This window comes from Lissotriton vulgaris, chromosome 1_1, assembly GCF_964263255.1.
Source record: "Lissotriton vulgaris chromosome 1_1, aLisVul1.2, whole genome shotgun sequence".
Taxonomy (NCBI): Eukaryota; Metazoa; Chordata; class Amphibia; order Caudata; family Salamandridae; genus Lissotriton; species Lissotriton vulgaris.
In genome coordinates this window covers 2,023,867,866-2,023,893,480 of record NC_141685.1, presented here as the reverse complement: position 1 = coordinate 2,023,893,480, position 25,615 = coordinate 2,023,867,866, and the positions used below count along the sequence as shown (strand labels likewise).

Here is a 25,615-nt window from a genome sequence, read left to right as displayed (position 1 = left end):
AGGGAATACCACGTTTTGTCCTGTTCTTCATAGTGATGCAGCAGAAACTAGACACTAGAGAACTTCATATGGAAGAAAAGACATTAAGGTTGTGCTGGAACCGCTCTCAACGCAGGGCGGGAGTGTCCCACCCGTATGCGCCAGAGATCCCGCTGGGTATGGTGACGGCACTCCTGCATGGCGGAGACTGGACATCATTACAGGACTGGGAGGACGCAGGAATACAAGTGCTAGGAGACTATACAAGGACGGGGCATTGTTGTCATTCCAGACACTGCAGGAGAGATATGACCTACCAAGAGGGGGTTTCCTAATGCATGCAGCATTGACTAGGGCCCTACAGGCGCACTGGCGGGTGGGATTGGCGGAACCAAAGACGACCATGGCATGCCAATATACTACGATGGCCGCCGGGACATTTAAGGCGATAACATGTCTTTATGCCAGAATGTTAAACGAAGGATTAACACCCCTAGACACGCTGAAGAGAAATGGGAGGTGGATGTCGGAAGAGCTATCCTTGAAACGGCCTGGTCACAGATTGTACGCAGGGCTTTGAAGAGCACAAGAAATGCTAGGTTCCAATTAGTGCACTTCTATATTCTCCACAGAGCATATTTGACACCGGGGAAAATCCAGAGATATTTTGCAGTTGCGGGGCGGCCTGTCCTAGATGCACACACATAGGAGCAAACTTAATACATATGTTGTGGTCGTGCCCAGAGTTAGGGGAATACTGGGAGGGGGTAGGGGAGACCTTAAACACAATTACGGGGAGACAGTTGACTTTTGATGCGGACACTAGTGTATTGCATTGGTTCCCCCATACAACGAAGACCAAAATAACAAGCAAATTTGTAGACATGGGGCTGCCGCTGGAAAAGCGGGAAATCACGAGGTATTGGAAGGCGACGGTAGGGCCTAGCGGCAGAAGATGGAGGGCTGAATTTGTGAAATGGGCAAGCAGCGAAAGCACACTGAGATACCAGCAGGCTAGACGACTAAATAATGAGAAAGGATTAGAGGCAGCGACAGCGTGGGAAACATTAGTGCAAGCATTGCAAGATTACCAGATAGAGGGCGAAAGTGAGGAGGGGGCTCCAGTGGTAGCCGACCCCGAATCTGACCAGGTATAATGACTGACTACAGGGAAGGTGACTCCTGAACCCACAAGACGGAGCAACCCATAACAAACACACTGGTGGGGGGGGAAGGGAGGGGAAATGTATCACCTGTTGGTGGGGAGTTAGGGATATATGTCTCATTGGGATATAGTTGTTAATATTAGCCGCAGAGAATGTTCAGCGGGAAATCTTAGGGATATTAGGATCGAAGGAAGCCAACATCTGTGGGAATGGTGTTCTTTTCAGAATTGATTGATGACTATTGTGATTATGTAATGTGGATGCTATAAAAACCAATAAAAATTGTTTTAAACAATGGTTGGTATTTATCATCAGATTGCCCAAGGGAAATTTTCAAGGGTATGATCCCATTAATACCTGTAGCTCCCGGTTGTGGTTTTCGCACAACAGCTGGAGAAACCTGAGAATTGGCTGCATGATGGCTATAGCGGGGCTAATCACAGCTTCTTCTGCGGCCTTCTCCTCTGTTCCTCCGCCATCACCTCCCGCAGCCATCCCATCTAGGTCAGGGTCGATCTCTCGTCGATACACACAGTAGGCTTTCGATGTTGCAGAAGTTGCCTCTGTTAGCTGTCCTTTCATTCCCTCTTTTAGATGCAGCTGGGGGTCCCTCACTGTAATGTAAACAAAATATATTACTTCTTTTTCAGGATAATCATGCTATTAGTCATCTGCACAACATAAGACATTTTACATGGTTGTAAAAAAACACACACACACAGCAAGAATGTTTTCTTGCTCCTTTCAGAATGGTCTTGTTCTGAACTTGATCAGCTAGTGTTGTTTGAGGCACTTGCCTTGCATTACTGACCCAGCGGGTCTGGCAGAATCTTAAAATAAATTGATCTGAAAAGCATGAGAACGCTGTTTTGTTGAATCAATACAAATGCTATACTAAAAAAATGAATTAAAGGATTATTTATTCAAACTATTCATTTTGACACTTGTGTAACCAACCTATAATTTGCAAAGAGGCTTGACTCCAACATCGAGAAATGGGTCAAGTCACTCTCAGCAAGTAACCCCATAAGATCCGGGCTATGCTTTTGTGGGCATAGGAGCCTTCTTAACTGCAACAAACGTGTCCTGCTAAGAATCACAGGTACTAATACAAGCAGGTGAAATGGGTCACCATATCTGTCAGTAATGCAAAAGAGATCCAGCTTTGGTGCACTAGGTTATGCACACCGCTGTGCCCCGGGTTACGCACACCGCTGTGCCTCGGGTTACACACACCGCTATGGCCGAGCACTACTGAAATAGCCCTGCCTTAAGCCATCCCGGTGTTTGGGATGCTAATGAAACACCTCTAGGTCCTTGTGTGTGTGAGGGTGGGTTGAGGGGTTGACAAAGGCAGTGGGGGTTTACGTCTGGCTGCAACTTGCAAGCATGCACCTTAAAACAAGAACATACCTACACTGTCAGCAGGAGTGAATTAGGCAGGTTAGTCAGCCAGCGACAGACCGCCAGAAGATAGAAATAGTGAGATGGAGTAGTTTCTGTCCTGTAACTCCAGTTCTGTAGTAGGAGTATCTCTGTTATAGTCATAATCTAGTGAATAGTCCCGCCCATGTGCTTGGACCCCGGCAATCAAAAATAATCTCTTAAGTTGTCAAATCATGCAGAAACTACAAAGACACTTAAGAGAGAATTTAAAGACAAATAATGCTGCCTATATCCACAGGCTACACTGTCCGGTACTTCAACTAGAAATTCCACCAAACACCACACACCACACAGCCTGCCCAGTTTCTACTATAGAGAAACTTGCCTCTACCAGTAAAAGACTCTGGAATGATCGAGAGGAAGGCATGGACAGACAAGCCCCATAGGCTGCCATTATGTGGCTTAAATAGGATACTGTGCCTTTAAGAGAACTTTCCAGAACTTTCTCCCAGTATCCCAGAATGCACAGCAGGTCCCTTTTACTTTCAGTTCTATTTGAAGCCGTATCACGCCAGACCTGTAGCATTCCTTACATGAATATTTATCTCCACCGGGGAGGAGGGCGGGCGCTTATGACTATAACAGAGATACCCCTACTACAGAACTGGAGTTACAGAACAGAAACTAGTCCTTCTGTAGTAGGGGATCTCTGTGTATAGTCATAATCTAATGAATAGAATGGCAAGCCCATCCCCACACCAAAGCGGCGGTGGAGAAAAGAAATTAACACCACTATTGTGCGAACAAATTCCGCAGCGAAGCCTGCCCAACCTGAGCATCTGCCCTGGCATCAGTGTCCAGACAGTAATGCTTAGCAAAGGTATTAGTCGACTTCCAAGTGGCCGCCTTGCAGATCTCTGCAATCGGAACATTACGTTATAAAGCTGTCGTGGCAGCTTTTCCTCTGGTGGAATGAGCCTTAGGTTTACCCCCTAAGGTCTTATTAGCTTTTTGGTAACACAACTGTATGCAGTACACAATCCACCTAGAGATGGACTGCTTAGAGGTAACAAGACCCGTCCTGACCGATCCATAATTGACAAATGATTGGTCTGACCTACGAATATCTTTGGTTTTATCCAGATAAAATTTTAACACCCTCCTAACATCCAGGGAATGAAGAGACCTTTCCGCTGGAGATGAAGGATTCTGAAAAAACATAGGCAACGTTATGGGCTGGTTGACATGAAAATCAGAAATAACCTTGGGAAGAAATTTAGGGTGAGTACGCATAAAAACCTTAGCAGCGTGAAATACAGTATAAGGTTCTTGGCAACACAACGCCTGAATTTCACTCACCCTGCCGGCCGATGTAATGGCCACGAGGAACGCCGCCTTCCAAGACAGGTGCTGCAACGAAGCCTTATGAATAGGTTCAAAAGGCTCCTTTATCAATCTGGACAGCACCACATTCAATTCCCATGAAGTCAAAGGAAGCCTGACAGGAGGAAACACTTTCTTCAAGCCTTCCAAAAAATCTTTGTTCACATGGATCTGGAAGAAGGAAGTCTGTGAAGGGCATTTCCTGTAGGCAGTCAATGCAGCAAGATGAACCTTAATGGAGTGAACATTAAGGCCAGACTGCGCCAAATGTAGAAGGTAAGGAAGGATGACGTCTTCCTTGCACGTCGTCGGGTCATAGTTCTTAGACTGGCACCAGATACAGAATCTCTTCCACTTGTAAGCATAGGAAGTCCGAGTGGAAGGTCTCTTAGACTCCTTCAGTATGTCCATGAAATCTTTGGGCAGATTCAGATGGCCATATTGCACTATCTCAGGAGCCATGCCGCCAAACTCAAAGACGAGAGGTTGGGGTGCAACATCTGCCCCCCGAACTTCGTGAGAAGGTCCGGCCTGCACGGCAGCCGAATGTGAGGAAGGAGAGACCGGTGAAGCAGGTCCGTGAACCACCACTGTCTGGGCCATTCCGGGGAAATGAGTATCATCCGAGCCCTGGACCGGGCCAGTTTGATGAGCACCGCCGGAATCAGGGGAATGGGTGGAAAAGCGTACAGAAAGCTGTTCAGCCAGTTGATCCATAACGCATTCCCCAGCGTCTCCTGCTGGTAGTACCTGGAGGCGAAGTCTCAGCATTTGCTGTTTTCGGCGGTGGCGAACAGATCTACGTCGGGAGTCCCCCACCTTGCGAAGACTTCTCCTAGTACTTCGTCGTTTATGACCCATTCGTGGTTTTCCTGAATCAGTCTGCTCAGTGCGTCCGCCTGAACATTCTGCATACCTGGCAGATGGGTAGCCGTTATCGTCAGTCCTCTGGCCATAAGCCAGTACCAGATCGCCTGTGCCTCCTGCGACAGAGTAAGTGATCTCGAGCCCCCTTGCTTGTTGACGTAATACATCGTGGTGGTATTGTCCGTCTGTACAAGCAGAGAGTTGGTCTGAAAGGATGGAAGAAAGGCTTTCAGTGCCAAGTGAACAGCTCTGAGTTCCAGTAAATTGATGTGATACGTGGCCTCCATCGGGGACCACGTTACTTGAATCTGTAGGTTTCCGGAGTGCGCTCCCCACCCCTGGAGAGAAGCATCCGTCACAACAGTCTGCGTGGGAATGTCCTTGTGGAAGGGAACCCCTCTGAGGAGATTCTCCGCTGAACACCACCACTTCAGTGACTGAAGAGCATGCAGAGACAGTCGTATCTTGTCGTCCCAAGATCCTTTCCTCTGATCCCACTGGTCCTCCAGGCACTCCTGCAGCGGTCTCATGTGCAGCCGTGCGTGTGGCGTTAGGAAGATACAAAAGGCTATCGATCCCAGTAGAGAAGACACCGTCCTCACTGTTGTAGATGAAGTGGTCATAAGAGCCTGAGCCTTCCGAAGGAGTGATAATCGTCGCTCTTCCGAAGGAGACACGCTTGCTGACAGTGTATTGATGGAGGACCGTATGCATTGGACCGGAGTCGGGACAGACTTGGACATGTTGATGTGCAGCCCCAGCTTGTTCAAGAGAACACACGTCTTCATGAAGTGTGCTCGAGCTTCCGAGAAGGAGGATGCCTTGATCAACCAATCGTCCAGGTACGGGTAGACAAAACACCTTGTTCTTCCTCAGGTGTGCTGATACCACCGCCATGCACTTCGAGAATGTTCTCGGCGCAGACTTTAGTCCGAATGGGAGTACTGTGTATTGATAATGATTGGCGCCGACTTGGAACCGCAGGAACTTCCTGTGTTTGTAGGCAATGGGCACATGGAAGTACGCATCCTGTAGGTCTATAGCACATAGCCAGTCTCCCTGTTGCAACTGAGGATAAATCTGATGCAACGACAACATGCAAAACTTTTCCCTGGGAATCCATCTGTTTGCCTGTCGCAAGTCCAGAATGGGCCTGAACTCGTTCTTGTCCTTCTTGCGAACGAGGAAGAACCGGGAGTACAGACCTCTTCCTCTCTGAGACAGAGGTACGTCTTCTATCGCCCTTTTCCTTAACAGGATATCTGCCTCCGCCTGGAGCTCGCGCAGCTGAAACTGCGAGCTGACCGGTGGAATTGCTGGAGGCGGGCTGGTGAACCTAAGACTGTATCCATTGCAAACAATATTCAGCACCCACTTGTCCTGAGTAATTTTTCTCCACTCTGCCAGAAAAAATTGAATGCTTCCCCCTACCAGAGTGGGTAACAGATACGGGGGAAGTAAGCGCTCAGGGCCTAGACCCGGCCGGCCCTTTGGTCGCTGGTGCCGACTGTTAGCCTCCTCTGCCCTTCGGGCATTTCTGGAACGGCTTACAGAACTGTTGTTGTTGCTGCGACTGTCCCGAAGCTTGGCCACGTCCTTTGCCCTGCCCACCGAGCCGCCGATGGAATGGGGGGTATGATTTCTTCGCTTCTTTGGGCTTCTCTAGACCCACAGCCGTGAGTGATTCGGCCTCCGCCTTCATGCGGGCCATTTTGATATCCGCATGTTTCCCAAATAGGGTTTCGCCAGAGAATTGAAGATTGACCACCCTTTGCTGTGCGTCTGGTTTCAGTGACGTAAGGCGGAGCCAGGCGTGTCGTCTCTGGTTAATTCCATGGCAAAAGCCATGTGCCGCCAAGAGGGATGAATCTGCTGCAGCGCTGATAATTTGATTCACTACCAGCATCCCTTCGCTAAGCACTTCCTGGAAATCTTCCCGCTTCTCGCGAGGCAAGTGTTTCGGAAACTGCTGGAGGGAGTCCCAGAGGGCGCGGTCGTAGCGTCCCAACAAAGCTGTGGCACTCGCAGCCTTCATAGAGGTCGCCGATGTAGAACATACTTTCCTTCCAGCTGAATCCATCCTTCTAGACTCTTTCTCTGGGGGGGGGGGACTGTGGATGACGGGGTGGTGGCATGCTGTTTGCGGGCCGCAGTCACAATCACAGAATCCGGAGGAGGTTCCACCCTCAGAAAAGCCGGGTCCGAATCGGGAGCCCGGTATTTTTTCTGCAATCTCGAGGGGGCCACCTTAGTCACCGCAGGGGTGAGGAAAAGGTCCATAGCCGGTTCCTCCAGGATCGGCACCAGAGGTAGCAGTGGACGAGACAGGTGTTTCTGGTGCAGTGTCTCGAAAATGACTGATGTCTAAGGCGTGGGCACCGTCGAGGATATGCCCAATTCGGCAGCGCCTCTCAATAGGACATCATGGAACGCCACCAGGTCTTCAAACGGTGACACCCTTGTGTCCGGCGATCCCGACAAAGTCGGAGAGTAGTCCCTGAGGACCTCGTGTGACCGCGAGATCTGTGACTCCTATGGTGGCGTCTTGACCGCGTGGACGACCTGTTGCGCGATCGCTCCCTCCTCCGGAAGCGAGAGCGTGACCTCCCGGTCCGTGGGCACTCCGCAGGTTTCCGTGGGGCGTCTTCTGTGGCTTATCCTGGGGTCGTGGTTGTCTCGATGTAGGAGAAACAGTAGGAACCACTATCCTCTCCCATGAAAGTCTTAGTCTAATTATTCTTAATATGCTTATTCTACATATTATAGCAATATTGAAAGAGGTTCATTATTACAGAACTGAATTCAATGAATTCTTCCCCTCTTATCAACTCCTGAATTTACACATTTCCAAGGAAGTCATTGTTATCAATACATGGCCACATTCATGTCGCTTTCATGTCCCAGCAAGACGTAGATAATATATTGAACAAGAGCTTTCCAATCCTATTGTATCTTTCAGGACACCCTCATTTCTTTCACTGCGGCTACCCTCATGATAATGTGTATCTTCAATATTTAGTGCCATCTCCCATTACTTCCTTTCAAGTTCCACCATTTGCTCTATATATTGTGCCTGCAACAGAATAAGATCCCTGCAATGCCTCCCACCTGTACTCAAAACATCCCAATTGTGCCTGGTCTGTATTATGTCTACCCCTATGACTTAATTCTGACATATTGTTTCAAACCCGTTGTTTGGTAGGGGCTGCATTTTCATCTGGGGTGGAGGTTCCCTTAGGAGCTCCATTCTATGACAAGTCTGTCAATTCATTACAAGTGTTTCTCTTCAAGAGTGAACTTCTTTCTTGCCAGCTCATAGACATCACTTGGTCTAGGCAACAACCGACTGAGAGCATACTATGGAATACATAGCTCAATTCTTCTCTTTGTTGCGATGTAGAAGGCAGAGTTGGGGGTACTCTTTCAGTGCACAAATTTTTACTTTATGGCCCCCACTTCAGCCCCCAAACACAAAACATAAGAGGAGGGCTTGTATAAAGTGGCTGCTTGGGGCACACTATTCTCCCTACTGCTGAACGTGTTAACTGGGCTCACTTGGCCAAAAATAAACCTCCAGCCATTCCAGGCCTAAGGTCCCCACAGATGGTCTCTGAAATAAACAAGTAAGACTCCAAGTCCAAAGGTGATCATTATCAAAAGAAACGTAGGGCACCAGGATACCAAACCCATCCGAGCGATTAAGCACTCTGTAACCAGGGCACTTGTTCAATTAATCAATCAGGGGATTTGTATAGCGCAAACTACTCACCCGGAATGGTTCTCAAGGTGCTGAGGAAAAGAGGGGGTCCACAGATCCTGCAGGATCACTGAGATCTGTCGAAGAGCCAGGTCTTGAGGTCCTTTAGGAACTTGGAGAAAAATGCAGTCTGTCAGAGGCGGAGAAGGAGAGAGTTCAATGCCTTGGCCGTGGGGAGGGAGTAGGAGCGCCCTCCTGTCCTGCTTTTCTTGATCTTTTCTTGATCCAAGGTACAGTTGCGAGGGAGAGCTGGGCCAAGTGGAAAGAGCCTTGGGGAGTGTGAAACACAAGGTGGTGGTTCAGGTTGATGGGTCCAGCTTTGAGTAGGGCCTTGTGTGAGTGGTTGAGAAGCTTGAAGGTGATTCTCTTCTAGACGCAGTATGTGTTGGCTGATGTGGCAGTGGCATGGTAGGTTGAGAACAAGTCTGGCACTTCTTGACATTCTGGAATTTGCAGGTGAGGTTCTTGTTGATACCGGCGTAGAGTGCATTGCCCTAGTCCAGTCTGCTGCGGATGAGGGAGAGTGTGACCGTTTTCCTTTGTTTGGGCGGATCCACTTGCAGGTCTTGCGGTGTAGACGGAGGGTGTGGTAGCAGGAGGAGGTGAGGTGTTGACCTGGCGGCCCATTTTGAGTTCGGAGTCCAGGATGATCCTGAGGTTGTGTGCGTGGTCCGTGGGGGTGAGGTGGGCCTGAGGGCGGGGGGCCATCAGGTGTCATTCCAGGCATTGGGATGTGTGCCCATGATGTGTATCTCGGTTTTGTCTGTGTTGAGTTGAAGGCAGCTGCTCTTCATCCATCTGGCGACGGTTTTCATTCCATCTTGAAAGTTGTGTTTGCTGATGTTGGGCTCATTGGATAGGGTGAGGATGAGTTTGGTGTCGTCCGCATATGTTGAGATGTTGAGTACCTGTGATCTGACAATGGCTTATATTGAATAGGGTCGGGCTGATGAAGGATCCTTGTGAGACTCTGTAGGTGGTTGGAGTCGGTTCTGAGATGAATGGAGGGAGCCTGACTTGTGTTCTGCTGGAGAGGTAAGAGAGGATTCAGTCGAGGGGCTTGTTCCAGATTCCCCCATCGTGGAGTCTGCGTGCTAGGGTGCAGTGAGAGACAGTGTTGAATGCCACTGAGAGGTCAAGGAGGATGAGGGTCACCGTCTCTCCTCTGTCAATGAGGGTGCGGATGTCATCTGTTGCTATGAGGAGTGTGGTTTTGGTACTGTGGTTCTTCCTGAAGCCTGCTTGGGAGGGGCCGAGGATGTTGTTCTCTTGGCTGATGATGGCTTTTTCCATGACTTTGTCCGGATAAGGGAGTAGGGAGATTGATCTGAAATTCTTGAGATCGGTGGGGTCTGCTGAAGGTTTTTTCAGGAGAGTGTTGATCTCTGCGTGTTTCCAGTCGTCGGCAAAGGAGGCGGTCTCGAAGGAGCGGTTGATGATATGTTGAAGTTTGGGTGCGACAAAGTCTGAGACTTTGTGGTAGATGTGGTGGGGGCAGGGGTCCGTGGGGGCCCTGGAGTGGGTGGTCTTCATTATACTCAGAGTGTCTTTGATGCGGAAGGTGGTCCAGCTGTTAACTGTTGGTTGCGTGCTGTTGGAAGCAGTAGGAGGAGGTTCCTCGTGGGGGTGTATACTCAAACAAGTGTTGCCGTATTATCTTTCTGGCATATCTTGTTACACTTCAGGAGGAGGGGGAGGGATTTCTCCTAAAGCACAACCTTATTTTAAGTAGCTGCTTAAATGATTTGTGTCATCCTTGTATTGCATTTTTCACACCAAATGATGTGTTTGGAGTACTTTCAAACCACCATAATCTACATTTGTCATTGGGATGGGCTAACTGAAGTACCCAGTCAAGGTCCATCTATATGTGTTCCCTGGTGGTTATCGAGATAAAAAAAATCTATAATTAATACAGATGGGTCTGGTGGCAGAATTGGTCTTGAGCAGCTGATAACACTGACACCCATACACCCTTCATTTTAGTCGCTATCCCAATGAGTCGAAAAACAAAATCCTGCCATCGATTACCTCTCTTTTTAGGCGCGGGCATACCCAGGTCACTGTCCTCATCCTTCTTCTTACTCCCAAGGTCAATAGTATTTACTGTGACTGTAGCTCTTATTTCCTGCTGAGCAGCTTTCATTCGGTCATAAAGGACTTTGAAGAATTTTTCTGACTTCTTCTGCTCATTCAGTTGCTTATAAAAAGAAAACTGAAAAATAATTTAGATTACAAAACTGAAAGTTAGCAAGTTGAATTAATTGCAAAGATAGCTTCATTTCGTGAATCTGGTTTATTTTATAGGCTAGAATTCACAATGTAGTTCTGGTGATCTCTGTAAGAGGATAAAAATACATTCAAAACAGAGGGATGTTCAGCCTACCAATGCCTTTTTTTTAATTGAATTAGTTCAAAAAGGTTTTATTAATACATCCAGATAATTCATTAAAAATATTATATATTAATAAATCCGCCACAAAGTCTAAAACAATACCAAAAATCGAAAAAAGGAAATAGTTGCAGACCAGATACAGTATCGTATCTACATTAAGAAAATGATAACAAACATTCCCATAATACATTAAAATGTACATGCAAGTGAGTCTTTAAATAATACTGCAGATAATATTTCAAAATCCAATGCCCCGTTGACTGCCTGTATTAAAACGAGCTAAAAAAACAACAAACATGATTATCCCTTGCGTACATTGAAAGTATGCAGAGATATCAACATGCATGCTGTAGATAATACTGCATCCTATAAAAGCAACTTCAGCTACTTGTAAAAAAAACTAAAGTGTCTATAGGGCAGTGAAGTACTAAGAGGTAAGTGTCTATAGTGCAGTTCAGTCCAAAAGGGTGTGCAATTATCTCAAAAGATGGAAACATGAATAAGATTCCAGCATAATAAGAGTACCACCTAAAATATAGGCTTGTATTCAAAACTTTAATCAAAATAGGCTGCCTAGACATTCTCAAACTTCTTGATCCCCCCCAATTCGTAGTGCATAAAGTCGCTCACTTTTTTTAACCTGTTTCATTTTCCGAACCCATTTTCCTTTTGTTGGTATAAGAATTGATCCCCATCTCTGAAGGAAAAGTGAATTTGCAACTGCCATTGCAATATACAATAATTTGACCACCGTATCGGGAAAACGTAGAGTACGGTCGTACCCAAAAACTTTCAGCCGAATATTAGGATCTGCTATGATTAAACATTCCGCTTCTAAATGACCAAATATATAATTCCAGAATCCCTGGATCAAGGGGCACTGTGATATGATATGTGACCTGTTGGTGATTCAGAAAGCGAAAACACTGACCTGATTGTTTGGGATAGACTTTAAATGAAAATGAGGGGTTCTATGGAGAAGCCATTTGCTAATAAATAGCATCTGGCGCCAATTGGCCACCCTCAATGCGCTGAAACTAGGTTTATTTAATACAGACCACATACTCACTGTAACTTCCAAATCCTCCTGTTTTTCCCATTTAGTTATTGCTTTCTCCGCAAGATCTACACCTTTTTTTTTTTTTTGAAGGATCGACATTTTAATAAGTTCGACCCTGCCAATCAAAGTTAAGGGCAGTAAAGTCCATCTTTCCAATAGAGTTCTAATTTTGTTCCGAGTTGCTAGATAGTTCAAGCTATATAGTTGATCGAATTGATTGGAGACATAAATGCCTAGGTACCTGATCAGTTAGTTATTTAGTGCTTGCGATCTTAAATTGGATGTTAAAAAACTGCAGTCCGAATTCAGTACTAGCACCTCAGTTTTATTCTGGTGATCTTGTAACCACCAATTAGTTCAAACTGATTAAACTCTTGGAGAGCATTATCAAATTTAAATTTATCGGGATGAAGGTATAAAATAATATCATCTGCAAATAATTTAACTTTTGACATTCCTTCTATAGGTGGCTTTGATATTTGGGTTGCTGCGTATTCTTATTGCCAAAGACTCAATAAAAAAGGTAAACAAGATAGGGGACACCGGACAGCCTTGCCTGGTGCCACGGTTGATATTAATCACTCCTATCGCATTGGCGTTAACTACCACTTTTGCCTGCGTATTCTGATATATGTTTTTTAACATGCTTATTATCATTTCTGGAAACCCAAATTTTAACAAACCAATAAAAAGTGCCTCCAATCACCAGGTCGAAAGCTTTTTCTGCATCAACCATTGAAATTAAAGTTGGAATTTTATTAACCGAAACAAAATCTAACGCCTGAATTAAAAACCTGGTGTTTGATAACATGGACCTTCCTGAAACGAAACCTGACTGGTCAGAATGAATTAATGCCTGAGCAATTGGTGTAAACCGCTGTGCCCATATTTTCATAAGAATCTTAAAATCGGCATTAAGAAGACTGATCGGTCTATATGAATTGACATCCTTCTCGTTTTTTCCCTTTTTAACAAAACTAACAATAATGGACTCTTTAAAACTCTAAGGAACCGCACCTCCCCATCAAACAAAATTAAATAACTTAACCAGAAAAGGGGTCAGTTCTTTAACAAAAGTCTTGTAAAATTCGATTGGGAGCCCTCTGAGCCACACTCTTTTGCCCCAGCAATTAATCTCACTATCTCTGAAACTTCCGAAGCTAAAATTTCGCTCTTTAATTGTACTGATGATGGACCAGGTAAAATGGGGAGATTTACTTCGTCAAAATACTTATAGATAAAATCAGGCCCAACCGCATACGTTATAGAGTATAACTTAGAATAATGGTCTAGAAATACCCGAGCTGTGTCATTTTTTTCTCTAACAATATTTTGCGTTATAGGATCGATGAGCTCAATTATAGTGGCTTTCTCCTGTTTGGTTTTAGTTTGCCCTGCTAGCATCTTTCGCACCATTTGGCTCCCCTCGTAAACTCTCTGTTGATACGTTCTAGAGCTATTTATTTCTTCAATTACAAAAAATAATTTTAAGGCAGCCTTTGCCCTTGCCAATTGTAATGTCGCATCCTCCCTTCCCAAATTACTATTTTTCATAGCATTAGCCACATTCTGGTGGAGGTTGTTGACCTTGTCCCGCCTTTCTTTCCTCTGAGCGGCTGTGCGTGCGATCATCTGACCTCGGATAGCTGCTTTAAACCCGCCCCAGACTGAGAAGATTTCTGCAGTGCCTTCATTTAGGTGAAAAACTCTAATATCCAGTCTTTTGTTAGGGTCACCCAGTTAATGTCTAGGAGGAGTAGACGATCCATCTGCCACCTGGAATAGGCCGCTCCTCCCCCTTCAATCACACACTAAAGTGATATTAAAGAGTGATCTGAGAAGGGGTTTATCCTTATAGAAGTGTCTGACACCAACATAAATCGTGAATTAAGAAAGAACTCAATCCTTGAGGCCGTATGGAAGTGGTTAGAATGGCACGTAAATTCTGCCGCTAACGGATTACCATTTCGCCATTGGTCCACTAACTGATGTTACTGCATTAGGGCTTTCAAGACTTTCCTAGTTTGTGGTTTCAACTCTTTTTTTGTTTTTATTAGAGGTATCCTTTTTTAAATCTTGGATAAAATTAAAGTCCCCACCCAATACTAAATTTCCCAGGATCCCTCTAAGTAGTTCAGTAATCCTCATTAGTGGCGTGATATCGTCACTTATCGGGCCATAATAGTTAACAAAATGTAAACACATCCCATTTAGCTTGGCCTCTACCCAAATCCATAGCCCCATTGGGTCTCTCTTAATTTGTCCAAACTCCCACGGAAGACTACGACAGAAATATATGGCAACTCCTCTTTTAGCTAACCCTGCCGAGGCAAAGAAAGCATGGGAGAAACACCTGGGAAGATATAGTTTTGGACAATTTGATTTCAGATGGGTTTCTTGAAAAAATAAAACCTGTGGTGAACAGAAAGCCAACCACCTTATTAGAGCGCCGTATTTGGACTTATTCAGCATACCATTAACATTGATAGATAAGATATGACACTTATTATTCATTTTTATCTAAGTTTTTCAAACATCTCTCTACACCAATTCTCACATTCTTTTAGTTCAATGCCTCTGTTACTGCTCTTTTTACTGCTAATTGTTTTTACCCGCCTTAACCCTACCCCTGTCCTCCCCGACCTCCTCCCCCTAGAAGTGGACCCCCAAATTTCACACACACTCCACCTCCTGCCCTCCGCAATTGCTTTGAGGGGTGCCATGGATCTGCACCCAGGTTGACCCTCCCCACCATGGTAAATATATTTTAAACCATCTGGCTAGACCGTTAAATCATATATGCATTTTCACCTCCAACTAGAATTCTGGAGAAAAAAAAAAGACCCTCCACCAAACCATTTGACCGGAGCCAGTCGTTGATCCCAAAACCTGTCGCCAACTTATTGGGGCCCTGTCATCTCCTTGAGAAGCTCCTGTGCATCCTCTATGTTAGTAAACATATGGAACTTCCCCTTAACAAGGACACGTAGTTTTGACAGTTGGGCAATCGATGCCTGTGCCTTAAACAAAAAAAGTAGTTTTACGAATTCCTTTCGCCTCCGGGCTGCAGCTGCGGACATGTCTGGAAAGAATCTACAGTTCGAAGTCTCGTTCACTGGGAACTGTTTTTGCTGTATGGCCTTGGCGAGGATCTTCTCCTTGATGCGATAGTCTGAGAAATTGACTAAGATTGTGCGTGAGCCACATGAACTTGGCAAAGGGTGAAAAGGGACTATGGGCTCTGGTAATTGTCAAATCTCCTCTAAACTCCGGGAGGACTTTTTCCTTGATAAAGGACTCCACCCATTGTGGCACTTGAGCCCTCTCGATTCTCTCAGAAACACCAACTATACGTAAATTTGATCGGCGTGAGTGGTTTTCCAACTCTTCGAGCTTGTTTTCTAATAAAACTTTATCCTTTGCTGCATCACGCACTTTAATGAGCAGTCCAGACATCTGGTCCTCCAACTGGGATATCCTGGTCTCCGCTTCCTGAATTTTTCCGGGAAAACATGCAACTGCTTCTTCTATTTTATCTACTCTAGAATGAAAAGAGGCAATTTCGTTCTCCTGTGATCTCTTCATGTCCCTAATCTCTTCCAAAATAAGGTTAAGTAGTGTTTTGATTTTCATCTGTTTAGTAGTAGCAACGACAGCTGAATCTTCCATTAGGGCTTTAAGAGATACTAGCTCCGGCTCTGGGAGTGGCACTTGCTGATTTTCCTGGCCCCGTGGCCCCATAGGAGGTGTCGGACCGCTCCCATTAGAATCCTGATCTCGGTCTATGTTATTTGTCTGGTCTAATGGCCGAGCAGATTGCTGTTGCACAGAGTCTGAACCAGAAGAGTCTGAACCAGAAGGCAGGACCAAGTTTAACTGATTAGATTCCAATTCAGGAGACAGAGAGGTTGGGAGAGAGGCTGGCAGGTTTTGGGTGGTAGAGAGAACTGGGATCTCCATGAGATTAACCGGTGATGATGAAGCGCTTAAATACAGTGGTGGCTGCCCAGGGGAGGCGAGATCTGAAGCCACATTCTGGGATGTATTAAGCTGGGTCGGGGAAGATGATGCTAATTTTTTCTCAAAAAGAGGAAACTTCTTCATACTTTTTTTTTTTGGGCTTTTTCTCAGATTTGGCATTCTCAGGTGTCCCTGCCGGGCTAGGTGAACCAGACAGAGATACTGCTGGGGAGGTACTGGCTCCCTGGAGTGCGCCAGAGGACTCTGCCATAGGTTCTGGCACTGATTCTTCTTCAGAGCTCTCAAAGCTAGAATTCAGTCCCTGATGATTCCCCAGCAATTCTGTCTTGCCTCCTCCCACAGACACATTCTTTTTCTGAGCCAGAGCCAAGCAGGTTTTTGCTTTTAGTCCAGTGGCTGGCTGGTTTAATCCATTATGCCTCCCCATATCGACCTCTACCTCTAACAAGGAGTGAACCAAGCAAAAAGTAAAAAAGGTGAAGAAAAGAGAAAAAAAAATTGCTGCTCCAATCCGAGCTTTCTTACTTGTCTACAAAAAGACAGTGCACAATGTACTTATTTAAGCTTCCTTAGTTAAATTCCTTATTCCTTGTTTAGATTCAAGTCCTTAACTCGGACTGCCTCTCCTCTCCAGACACCACCTCTCCTGCACCTCCTGACCTCCTGACCTCTCACTTTTTACTCGACTCGTCAGATCATTTCAGAGCGTTCCGAGCATTTCAAAGCACCCAGCAGCCAAAGCTCGGATCTTGATGAAAAAAAAATCACTCTGCTCCACCGTCCCTTTGTTTATAAAATAGAATATAAAGCAGGCAAGTGCCGGACTTCCACTCAGCAGCAGCAGCCTGGCCTCCTTTCCGCGACTTTTCCGATGTTTTTCTGCAATATCTGCAGAGCCGGCACACTCTGCTATCAGAGCACGCCAGACCAGCAGCAAACCGTCGCCATTACCATTGGGGGGCGTGGTCACCGATCGGCTATCCGGAGATGTGGTTCACCGGCATAGCCAACAAGGTTTTTAGTGGGCTTAACAATCACCAACACCAGTAAGATCTACACCCTTAATAGAGGCTAAACACGGTTTCCACTCTCCGAATTTCTTAACTATGATTTCTTCAAATAACTTGTATACCAAATTTTTACATTCATTAATCTGATCCAGATCGAGATTACTCAGCAATTTGGTAAGAATGTTATATGACCCAAGGAGAGGGAAATCATTCAAGATTAAATCATTCATTTTGGCAATATTCAACCACCTATCGTTCTTTAATAAATCAGAGACTTACCCAAAGTTGGCTTTGGCCCATTTTTGTATGATTACAGTCGAATCTCTAATCTCAATGACTGAAGTGAGATTGGATAACGGGGTTAAGGAACTGATTACGGGGATTGAATATCTTCTATAAAAAGCCGGACACTTGGGAAAAAAACACTGTATACACTTATAAAACACTCGTTTAGGGGATTTCGACATTTTTAGTGGGCAGCGTATCTGGTTCGCTTTACAAATGAACTTCATAAAATAATTTACAAATAGACCGGTTTGTGATTTCAACTTAAACCTTGACATGTATTGTGCAAAATATGCAAAATAATAATCCCTAAAGGTTGGGAATTGCTAATCCACCAGCTCCTCATATAAAGCGCTTAGTGCAAGTCGAGGGATTTTCTTACCCCAAAGAAAGGATGTAAGCAGGGACTGTAATTTGGAGAAGAAAGAAGCCGTTAAAATGCAGGGGATCACAGAAAATAAAAAATTAAATACCGGGAAAACGGGCATCTTAATCAGAGAGACCATGCCCATGATGTTTAGTGGAAGCAAGTTCCATTGATTGAATCAGTCTTGTACTTTTCATAGAAGCGCAGCAAAATTTAAGTCATATACTTCGGAGATTCGTGACGAAAAGTAAACCCCCAGATATCTTTTTGGTTTAGTGTTTAGACAAGGCAGGATATCAGCATGTATAACATCAGGCTTACAGCCACACAGTATGATTTCCGTTTTTTTGTTGATTTTATATCCGCAGAGCAACTGAAACTGCTCAAAAATCTCAAAAACCTTTGCTTGAACCTCCTTATCCCCTTTTATTAGTAGTTTAATATCGTCAGCATATAATGTAAGTTAGCCCATAATTGGTAAAGGGGGACTAATCTCTACATTATTTCGGATGGCAATCACCAAGGGCTCAATAACAAAAGCTAAAATCACAGGGGACAGTGGACAGCCTTGGTAAAGGGGGACTAATCTCTACATTATTTCGGATGGCAATCGACAAGGGCTCAATAACAAAAGCTAAAATCACAGGGGACAGTGGACAGCCTTGGTAAAGGGGGACTAATCTCTACATTATTTCGGATGGCAATCGACAAGGGCTCAATAACAAAAGCTAAAATCACAGGGGACAGTGGACAGCCTCGGTAAAGGGGGACTAATCTCTACATTAGTTTGATGGCAATCGCCAAGGGCTCAATAACAAAAGCTAAAATCACAGGGGACAGTGGACAGCCTTGTCTAGTCCCCCATTTGACACTAATGTGGCCTACCTCAGAGGCATTAATAATGAGGTTGACTTCTGCATTTAGGTACATTTTCTGGATCAACCCAATAATTTGGGGAGGTATACCGAAGTTTAAAAGAATGCCTTCTCGGCGTCTAATAAAAGGACCAGAGCTGGTATCTTTTGTGTCTTAAAATAATCCAGTGCTTCGGCCAATATATGTATAAATGTTTTGTATAAGTGTTTTTCTCACTCATGAAAATACATAAAAGATTTGATAAATTCTGAAAGGGTTTAAATAAAATAACCCCCACAAACAGAAGATAATTTCTTTGTTTGTTTGTTCTTAAATCTTGAGACAAGAAATCAGAGTGGGGGCTAGCAATTTTTTTTAATTCACTATAGATTGGTCCAGCTACCCCTCCGTCCCAGGACCAGACTCCTGTTCTTCACAAAAGAAAGATATCATAGCACCTTTGTACCGCCTGTTCTAGATTTTGCTTTTTTTTCCTTCACTTTTGTTTGGGTTTTCGGCATCTTTCCCAATGGCTAATCCGCGAATGCATGCCTTAAGCGAGTCCCACACTGTATGAAGAGGTGCCGTACCGTGATTTTGTACCAAAAACTCCTTTATCTCAGTTTTGGCAAAAAGCACCCAATTCTCTTCTGATAGATATTGCCTATCAATGCTGATGCAATTACCACACTCCACCAGGTCTCTACTGTGATTTGAGAAGACAAATCCAAGCCCTCTGTAAAACCTTTGGCACTCAGCAAGTGTAACAAGTCCCACCCTGCTTCGCAAAATTCATTATATTTATGCCTAACTGTACATATTTTGTGTCCCTTTTTACTGAAATGTGAGAAATCAGACACTTTGTGCATTAAAGAAGTATGTCGCAGATCAGGAATGTCCAGCGCCTGCTCAAGAAAATACAAAATCGCCACATTGCTACTTCACATTCATGCAAACAATGAACACAAGATTTCATGGATCTGTGTGCCTGTTCCGATCTACAAGGCAGGGGAGCTGGATGGAAGGTGTGGCATCACTGACCGCCTGCCACTTCTCTTTCAAGTGGCAGCACCAACTTTTACTATGGACCGGTTATGAGCATCGACCCGACAAAAAAGTTGCACATCTCAGTCCATAGAGATGAGCTGATATCTATTCACATTAGATGCACGTTTCCAAGAATTTTTTTCTGCTGCAACATTCGTTTTACTGAATATTGAGACCAAAAACTCTCCTCAGGATCTAATTAGTCCCTTGGTAAGGATGCCTTATACCAAACCCGATAAGGAGCTTTCAAATGAACATTATCTCACCTTAAATTATTCGACATTGTTTTCAATGAGACCTGACGTCGGCAGTAACATGCAGTGACATATATGCAAAATCCATTACGTTCAAATATTGAACTTTTAAACTAATCAAAAAAGCTTAGCTCACTCTTATACATTCAAATCTACCTGTAAAATAAAACAGTTTTTTACTCCTTCATGTTGAGGTAAGATCAACACGCTACTAACCTGTGAAGAGCTGGTTAACATTAACATGATGCTCACATTCACATACAAAAGAAAAGCAGCAATAAGACGAATCTTCAGAGTCTCCTGCTACGGAGGTGAACCCAATTAAATTATTATGCGGCCTATACTAAAGTGGGTGAACTCACAAAAAGAATCTAATTAAAAAGTAATTAAAATAAAATAATTTTAAATCACAAAGATTTTTATTTAGCAAAACATTATGTCTTTGCTTTCAGAAGTCTAGACATAGGCAATCACCCCCAGGGGCTATTTAGAACTCTGAAATCTTTAATTTTACTGTAAGTTACCCTAGAGGTTTAATTGGATCGTTCGGATCACGGTAAGACGCTGCTAATTATTTACATAAAAACTAATCAAAATGAGTGAAAACGTGTCTTTTATTGAAAAGCGTACATGCTCCCGCCTCATGCTTATCAAGTTCTCCTCTCTGGTACCTGAATTTAACTTCCACGTCCTCATACAGGAAGATATAATAATTGTGCTATTTGAAATTCGGCTTTGATCTCCTATTGTAGACCTAAAAGTTCCTTTTAAATGGATAATACAGGAAATCGCAAATTTTGCACTTATCTTCACTAATTCCTCCTTCCCAGGAAGACCTTTCCTCAATGACCTACAGCTAGCCGGTGAACGCCTAACCTAGACACGACTCACTAGGTACAAAGCCCTTTAATTTCCTATGCTTTTAGTCCATCAGAACATATCAAAACACAGTGGACAATAAAGCTCAGCCATTTCCTTTCCTCACCCTGTAACCGAGGCAGAGGATACACAGATCCTTACCAGGTTGGACAAGCAGGATCCAGTCTCTGCACGGAGGCTGAAGGCGTGATTAGCAGTCATCGAGCAAAGGACTGAGCACACCTTCCATATATGCATAAGATGGTTATTTTTAACAACACTGAAATGGTGTGGCATGTTGCATGGGACTACTATCTAACAAGGTTTAAGTGTTCAAAATGTAGTCAAAAGTTCAAACCAGGAGACCTCCTTAAAGAGGCATGTTAATCAGGCACATAACGCCCATATGGCTAAAAGGGCTTTAGCCCTCTTCCCATCCCGTGTCTCAGACCGGGCTACTGCGCCTTGAGTTGCTGTGGCATCAGCTGTGCAGTTTCTGGAGGTCTTATCTCAGCCACACTGAGTTCTTCACGGTTGCATGACAGAACAACGCATAGCATTACTTCCCATAACTTAACGTGGTCATAACTGTTGAAAGGTTCAATAGGGTGTAGTGAACTTGTAGTTGACACCACAATAACCATGACTGCCTATTTACCACGCATGTCTTTATAAATGAATGTTATTGTACAGGCATGAATGGTAAAGGTAAATGAGTGGTAAAGTTTACACCCCAGCTCCCTTACTCTGCACTCTCGAACCTCGCCCCAGCCCTTAAAATAATGAGCCCTCTAACCGGCCCCCAGCCCTAAAAACTAGCCTAACCCCAGTCCTAAAAAGACCCCAGCCCCCACCTTGAACCCTAACATTGCCTTGCAGCCCTAAAAACAATTCCTGTAAATAAAATGGTATGTATTCATTTGTAACATAACTTTTCTATCTTTGTTTCCTTTCATTATTAGTTATGGATCACTAATGTAGCACTGGAATACATTTAAAAATGTGTTTTGAGGTATGCACAGATAAGTGCTAATAATACTGCCTTTAGGTGATTTTCCTGATTTTTGTACTGATTGGGACATCAAAATACCGGTGGTGCAGTAGAAATCAGACCAGCTGGCAACCCTAATCAGGACACAGAGTTTGTTGCAGAATCAGCACTTTTTTTTATTTCCTTCACCCTCTATCACTCATTGATGCCATAATAGCAATAGTTTAACGTATATCTGAAACTCTACGACAGCCGTCAATACAATGCTGAGTTACTCCTGGGAATAAATCCTCATTCAGACAACTCACTCCTCGTTCTCGCCGCTCACCTTTCACTTTCACCCAGCATGGACAGTTATCTCACTGCACTCAATGCTCATCATGCACCTCACCATTCACCCTCCCCGTGCCTTGCACTCACACACAAGCACACCTCTCAACCTGCATACACATGACAATCCCAACATATTAAGAAAAATAGTCAACTTTAATAAATAAAATGACACAAAACAACAAATATCCAATAAGTAGAACCAGAGTTACGAGTTTTCTTTAAGGTAAAAATATGGCCAGAAGACACAATTGCTGGTATCTGGTCGCACCAGACCGGGAGAAATTAACAAGCTGAGGCTAACCATGATGAAGCACGGGCTTGAACTTCAGACTTTGATGTGAAGACGGTGCAGCGCCGCTCTGTGGGCATCTGCATCATCTTGCTTCATGCTGTTTTGAATGAAGAGAGGCTTTCAACCAGGTGCAGCACATCTAGGTGGGGCCCTAAGGGCTAAGCATCAGAGCCGGTGAAGCAGTCGATCGGGAGTTGTGCAGTTGCAAGGACCTATCTCATATCTGGTGAAGCTGCCAATCAGGAGTTGTACGAGGCTGCAATGTGAGGCCTGCGTCGAACCCTGTGAAACCTTCAGTTAAGCAGCGAGGAGTTCACTCTGACTCCAGCCAAGGGTCCTGGACGTTAAACACAGCATCTGGGGTCAGAATGATTCCCACAGAGGCCGGTAAAGAGGATGAGGTCAGGTCCAATTGGGTCTGGGCAGTTGGAAAGCAGGAAAGGTGGAAGCTTGTTGTATCCCTGCTGCTCACATAGGAGGACATCCAACTGACCATTGGGGTCACTTCTGGGGTCCTGGGTTCAAGACAAGAAGGTCCAGTCTTCCTCCTTCAGACAGCAGGACAGCCCTTCTTCTGAATTTTCTAGGGTACAGGAGAGCTTTGAATTCAAACTGTGGGGAAGTAACTTTTTGCTGGGTTCAAATGTGTTGGGTGGAGGTGCACCCCTTTGCTAAATCTAAAACTGGTTCCCAGTCATTTCTTCCCCTTCCACTGAGTTTGCCTGCAGTCGGTCTAGTGAATTAAAGGGCAGGAAGGTCCAGCTGTGAGATTCATTTACCAGTGATAGGGTAAGCATCTTCTGAAGTCAGGAAGTGGCTGGAGGCAGCCCTCAGGCTACACTCTGAAGAAAAGGAAGGAGCAGAGTATGAGCACCCCATCCCCAGGCCATCTTGCTCAGGACAGGAAAAACCTTTGAACACTCAAGGTCCTCTTGTATCGTGTCTGGAAGGAATACACATCACACCACAGGAAATCTTTAAACAGTCAGGCGAACCTGTACACTGGCAAAAAAGCACATTTGATTTAGGCAAGAAAAATGACAATTTTCTGAAAGTAGAATTTTCTAAACAGGAATTTTGAATCTTACTTCATGATTAATAGGATTTTTAATTACAATTAAAATGAGTCGAAGAAGTATTTCTCTAGGTCTTCCTAAACTGAATGTAGCAATTGTTAAATGTAATAAGGTAATCAGTGTTAGTCTATTGGAGCCCAGCTGTGTCACAAGGAAAAAATGACTTTAAAGAAGTTTCTCTGCCAGAACATACAAAACATGAAAAACACATGTCCTACATTTCAAATACCATGCACCCTGCCCTATGAGCTGTTAGGGCCTACCTTAGGGGTATTAAAAAGGAAGCTTTAGCCATGTCAAAAGGTTCATTTTGCCAGGTTGAAATAGGAGTTTTAAACTGCACACCTACTCTGCAATACCATAAGCCTATTTTACAGTGCTACCTTAATCAGTGCGCTGCAGCCCACAAGTAGCATTTAATTTACAGGTCTGAGGCACATACAGTAACATTTACTAGCGATTTAAAAGAAAACTAAATGTACCAATTGGGTTTATGCCAGTTTACCTCCGTTCAACTGACCACCCTCTCTTCCCTGAGTTTCATGTTTCATTACAGGTCATTCCTCACTCGCCACAGAATCCTCTAGTGGCAGGCAGGCCCTTTTGGTTGTTAGAGAGTATTTTTGCAGGAAGTAAGGAAAGAGGAGTCAGTCCTCTCCCGATATATTACAGACTCAATGGATAATCCGTTCTGACAAATTCACACCTCTGATGCCCCTTCCGGGTAGTGTGCTGCTAAGTGATTATTTTGATTTTTGCTTGTGGCAAATTCCAATCATTGGGCTACAATCTTTGGTGTTGTGTTGGATATTTATTAACCAAAGACTCACTTGGTACAAATGCACTATATAGAAAAGGAAGAAACTGGTGTTCTACCTGCACTAAAAAAATTGCCTCTTTTCAAGAGACACATTTAGAACCAACTGAAGAGGACACAATGAAATGGGACTGGGTGGGATGAATATTTGGTAGCTTGAGGAAGCCAACTAAGAATTAAGACTGATAACACTGTATCAAAGCCTGACCCAAACTCAACCAAGCGACGCAGGGTAGCCATTTTTTCATTGGGTTCTAAACATATTTGTGAAAGCTGACACTCTTGCAGCTAGCTCATTGCTGGTTCAATGTTTGCACCAGACACCTCAAATGTAGTTTTTTTTCTCAAATCTCTCTGGAATGCTAAATGAATTTGGGCACACAGGGGTAATCCTCGGTAGAGACTTGGACCTGGTATCAGCTTTGTACCCTGGCATCTGTGACCTCGAGGCTTCTACTGCTCCTAGGTGAACTCCATAAAGTGGTCTACTGGTGGTGTAAAAGCACCTCCAGTGGTCGGGTTCCTTTTGCTCTTGGGTGGACTCAACTAAGCCATTTACTGATGGCCTAACAGTGTCACCAGTGATTAGGCTGTTTTGTGCCATGACCGACTCAACCATATCCCCTTCAGGGGAAACCTTCTCTTGTCCATGTCCATAAAGAATAATCACTGTCAAAGCCACTGGTATTCAGAACAACAACCAAGAATAGGCCTCTCTTAAAAAGTAACACAAATGAACATGAATGGCACTCACACTCACCTTTGTGTGCCACTTTAAATGTGTGTTTTACAAGCTGCTGTGACATGACTCTACACTTTAGATGACACCACAACCAACATTCATGTATGCACTGTTAGATAGGGTCCTACCTAGTAGAAGTGCACCTTGAGGACTCAACAAGAGGGTCAGAAAGCAATATAGAAATGCTACAATACAGAGTCAATCACATATCGGGGAGTGCTTCAAAGATATTGTCATTCAGCATGTGGCTGAGTCAGACACAGCTTATTCCCATTTTCATAGATACCACCTTTTTATAAAGTCACCCTATCATATAATGTATTTTTTAGTTTTACTGTTCACCCTATCACTTGCAGATCACTGCTACTGCCCCCAAGTGCATTAAATGCATCATGCCCTTTTCTTTTCAATAAATATTAAAGAGAAACAATCAGACCCATGTAAAATCTTATATTCATCCATTTGTACTTTAAGCAAGGGTACTTGCCCTCTGTGCAAAAAAATGAACCTTTCCTCAGTTTTCCCTGAAATTCCTTAAGGAGAACCCGTCTCACTGTAACTTCAAACTTATTAAAACATATTTTTTATTTGCGCATACTGTTTTATAAAACTTCATTAGCCATTTATGTTTCCAAGCATTCCCCTTGAGAGCTCCTATCCCTGTGTAAAAATGCAGTTAAACACTCTCACCTCAACTTTCGACCAGTGACACTG

The 25,615-nt window shown here is 44.2% G+C and overlaps 1 protein-coding gene across 5 annotated transcripts in view; it reads right to left on the bottom strand.

Annotated features, from left to right (window-relative positions):
* Positions 1-25,615, bottom strand: part of ITPR2 (inositol 1,4,5-trisphosphate receptor type 2) — a 1,555,333-nt gene that overhangs the window by 423,205 nt on the left and 1,106,513 nt on the right. For all 5 annotated transcript variants that reach the window (XM_086920227.1, XM_086920242.1, XM_086920233.1 and 2 more), the window contains 2 exons: positions 10,570-10,753; positions 1,503-1,759 (listed from right to left, as the gene is read on the bottom strand). In XM_086920227.1, coding sequence (XP_086776353.1) covers positions 1,503-1,759; positions 10,570-10,753 — 441 coding nt within the window. The remainder of the gene's footprint in view (positions 1-1,502; positions 1,760-10,569; positions 10,754-25,615) is intronic.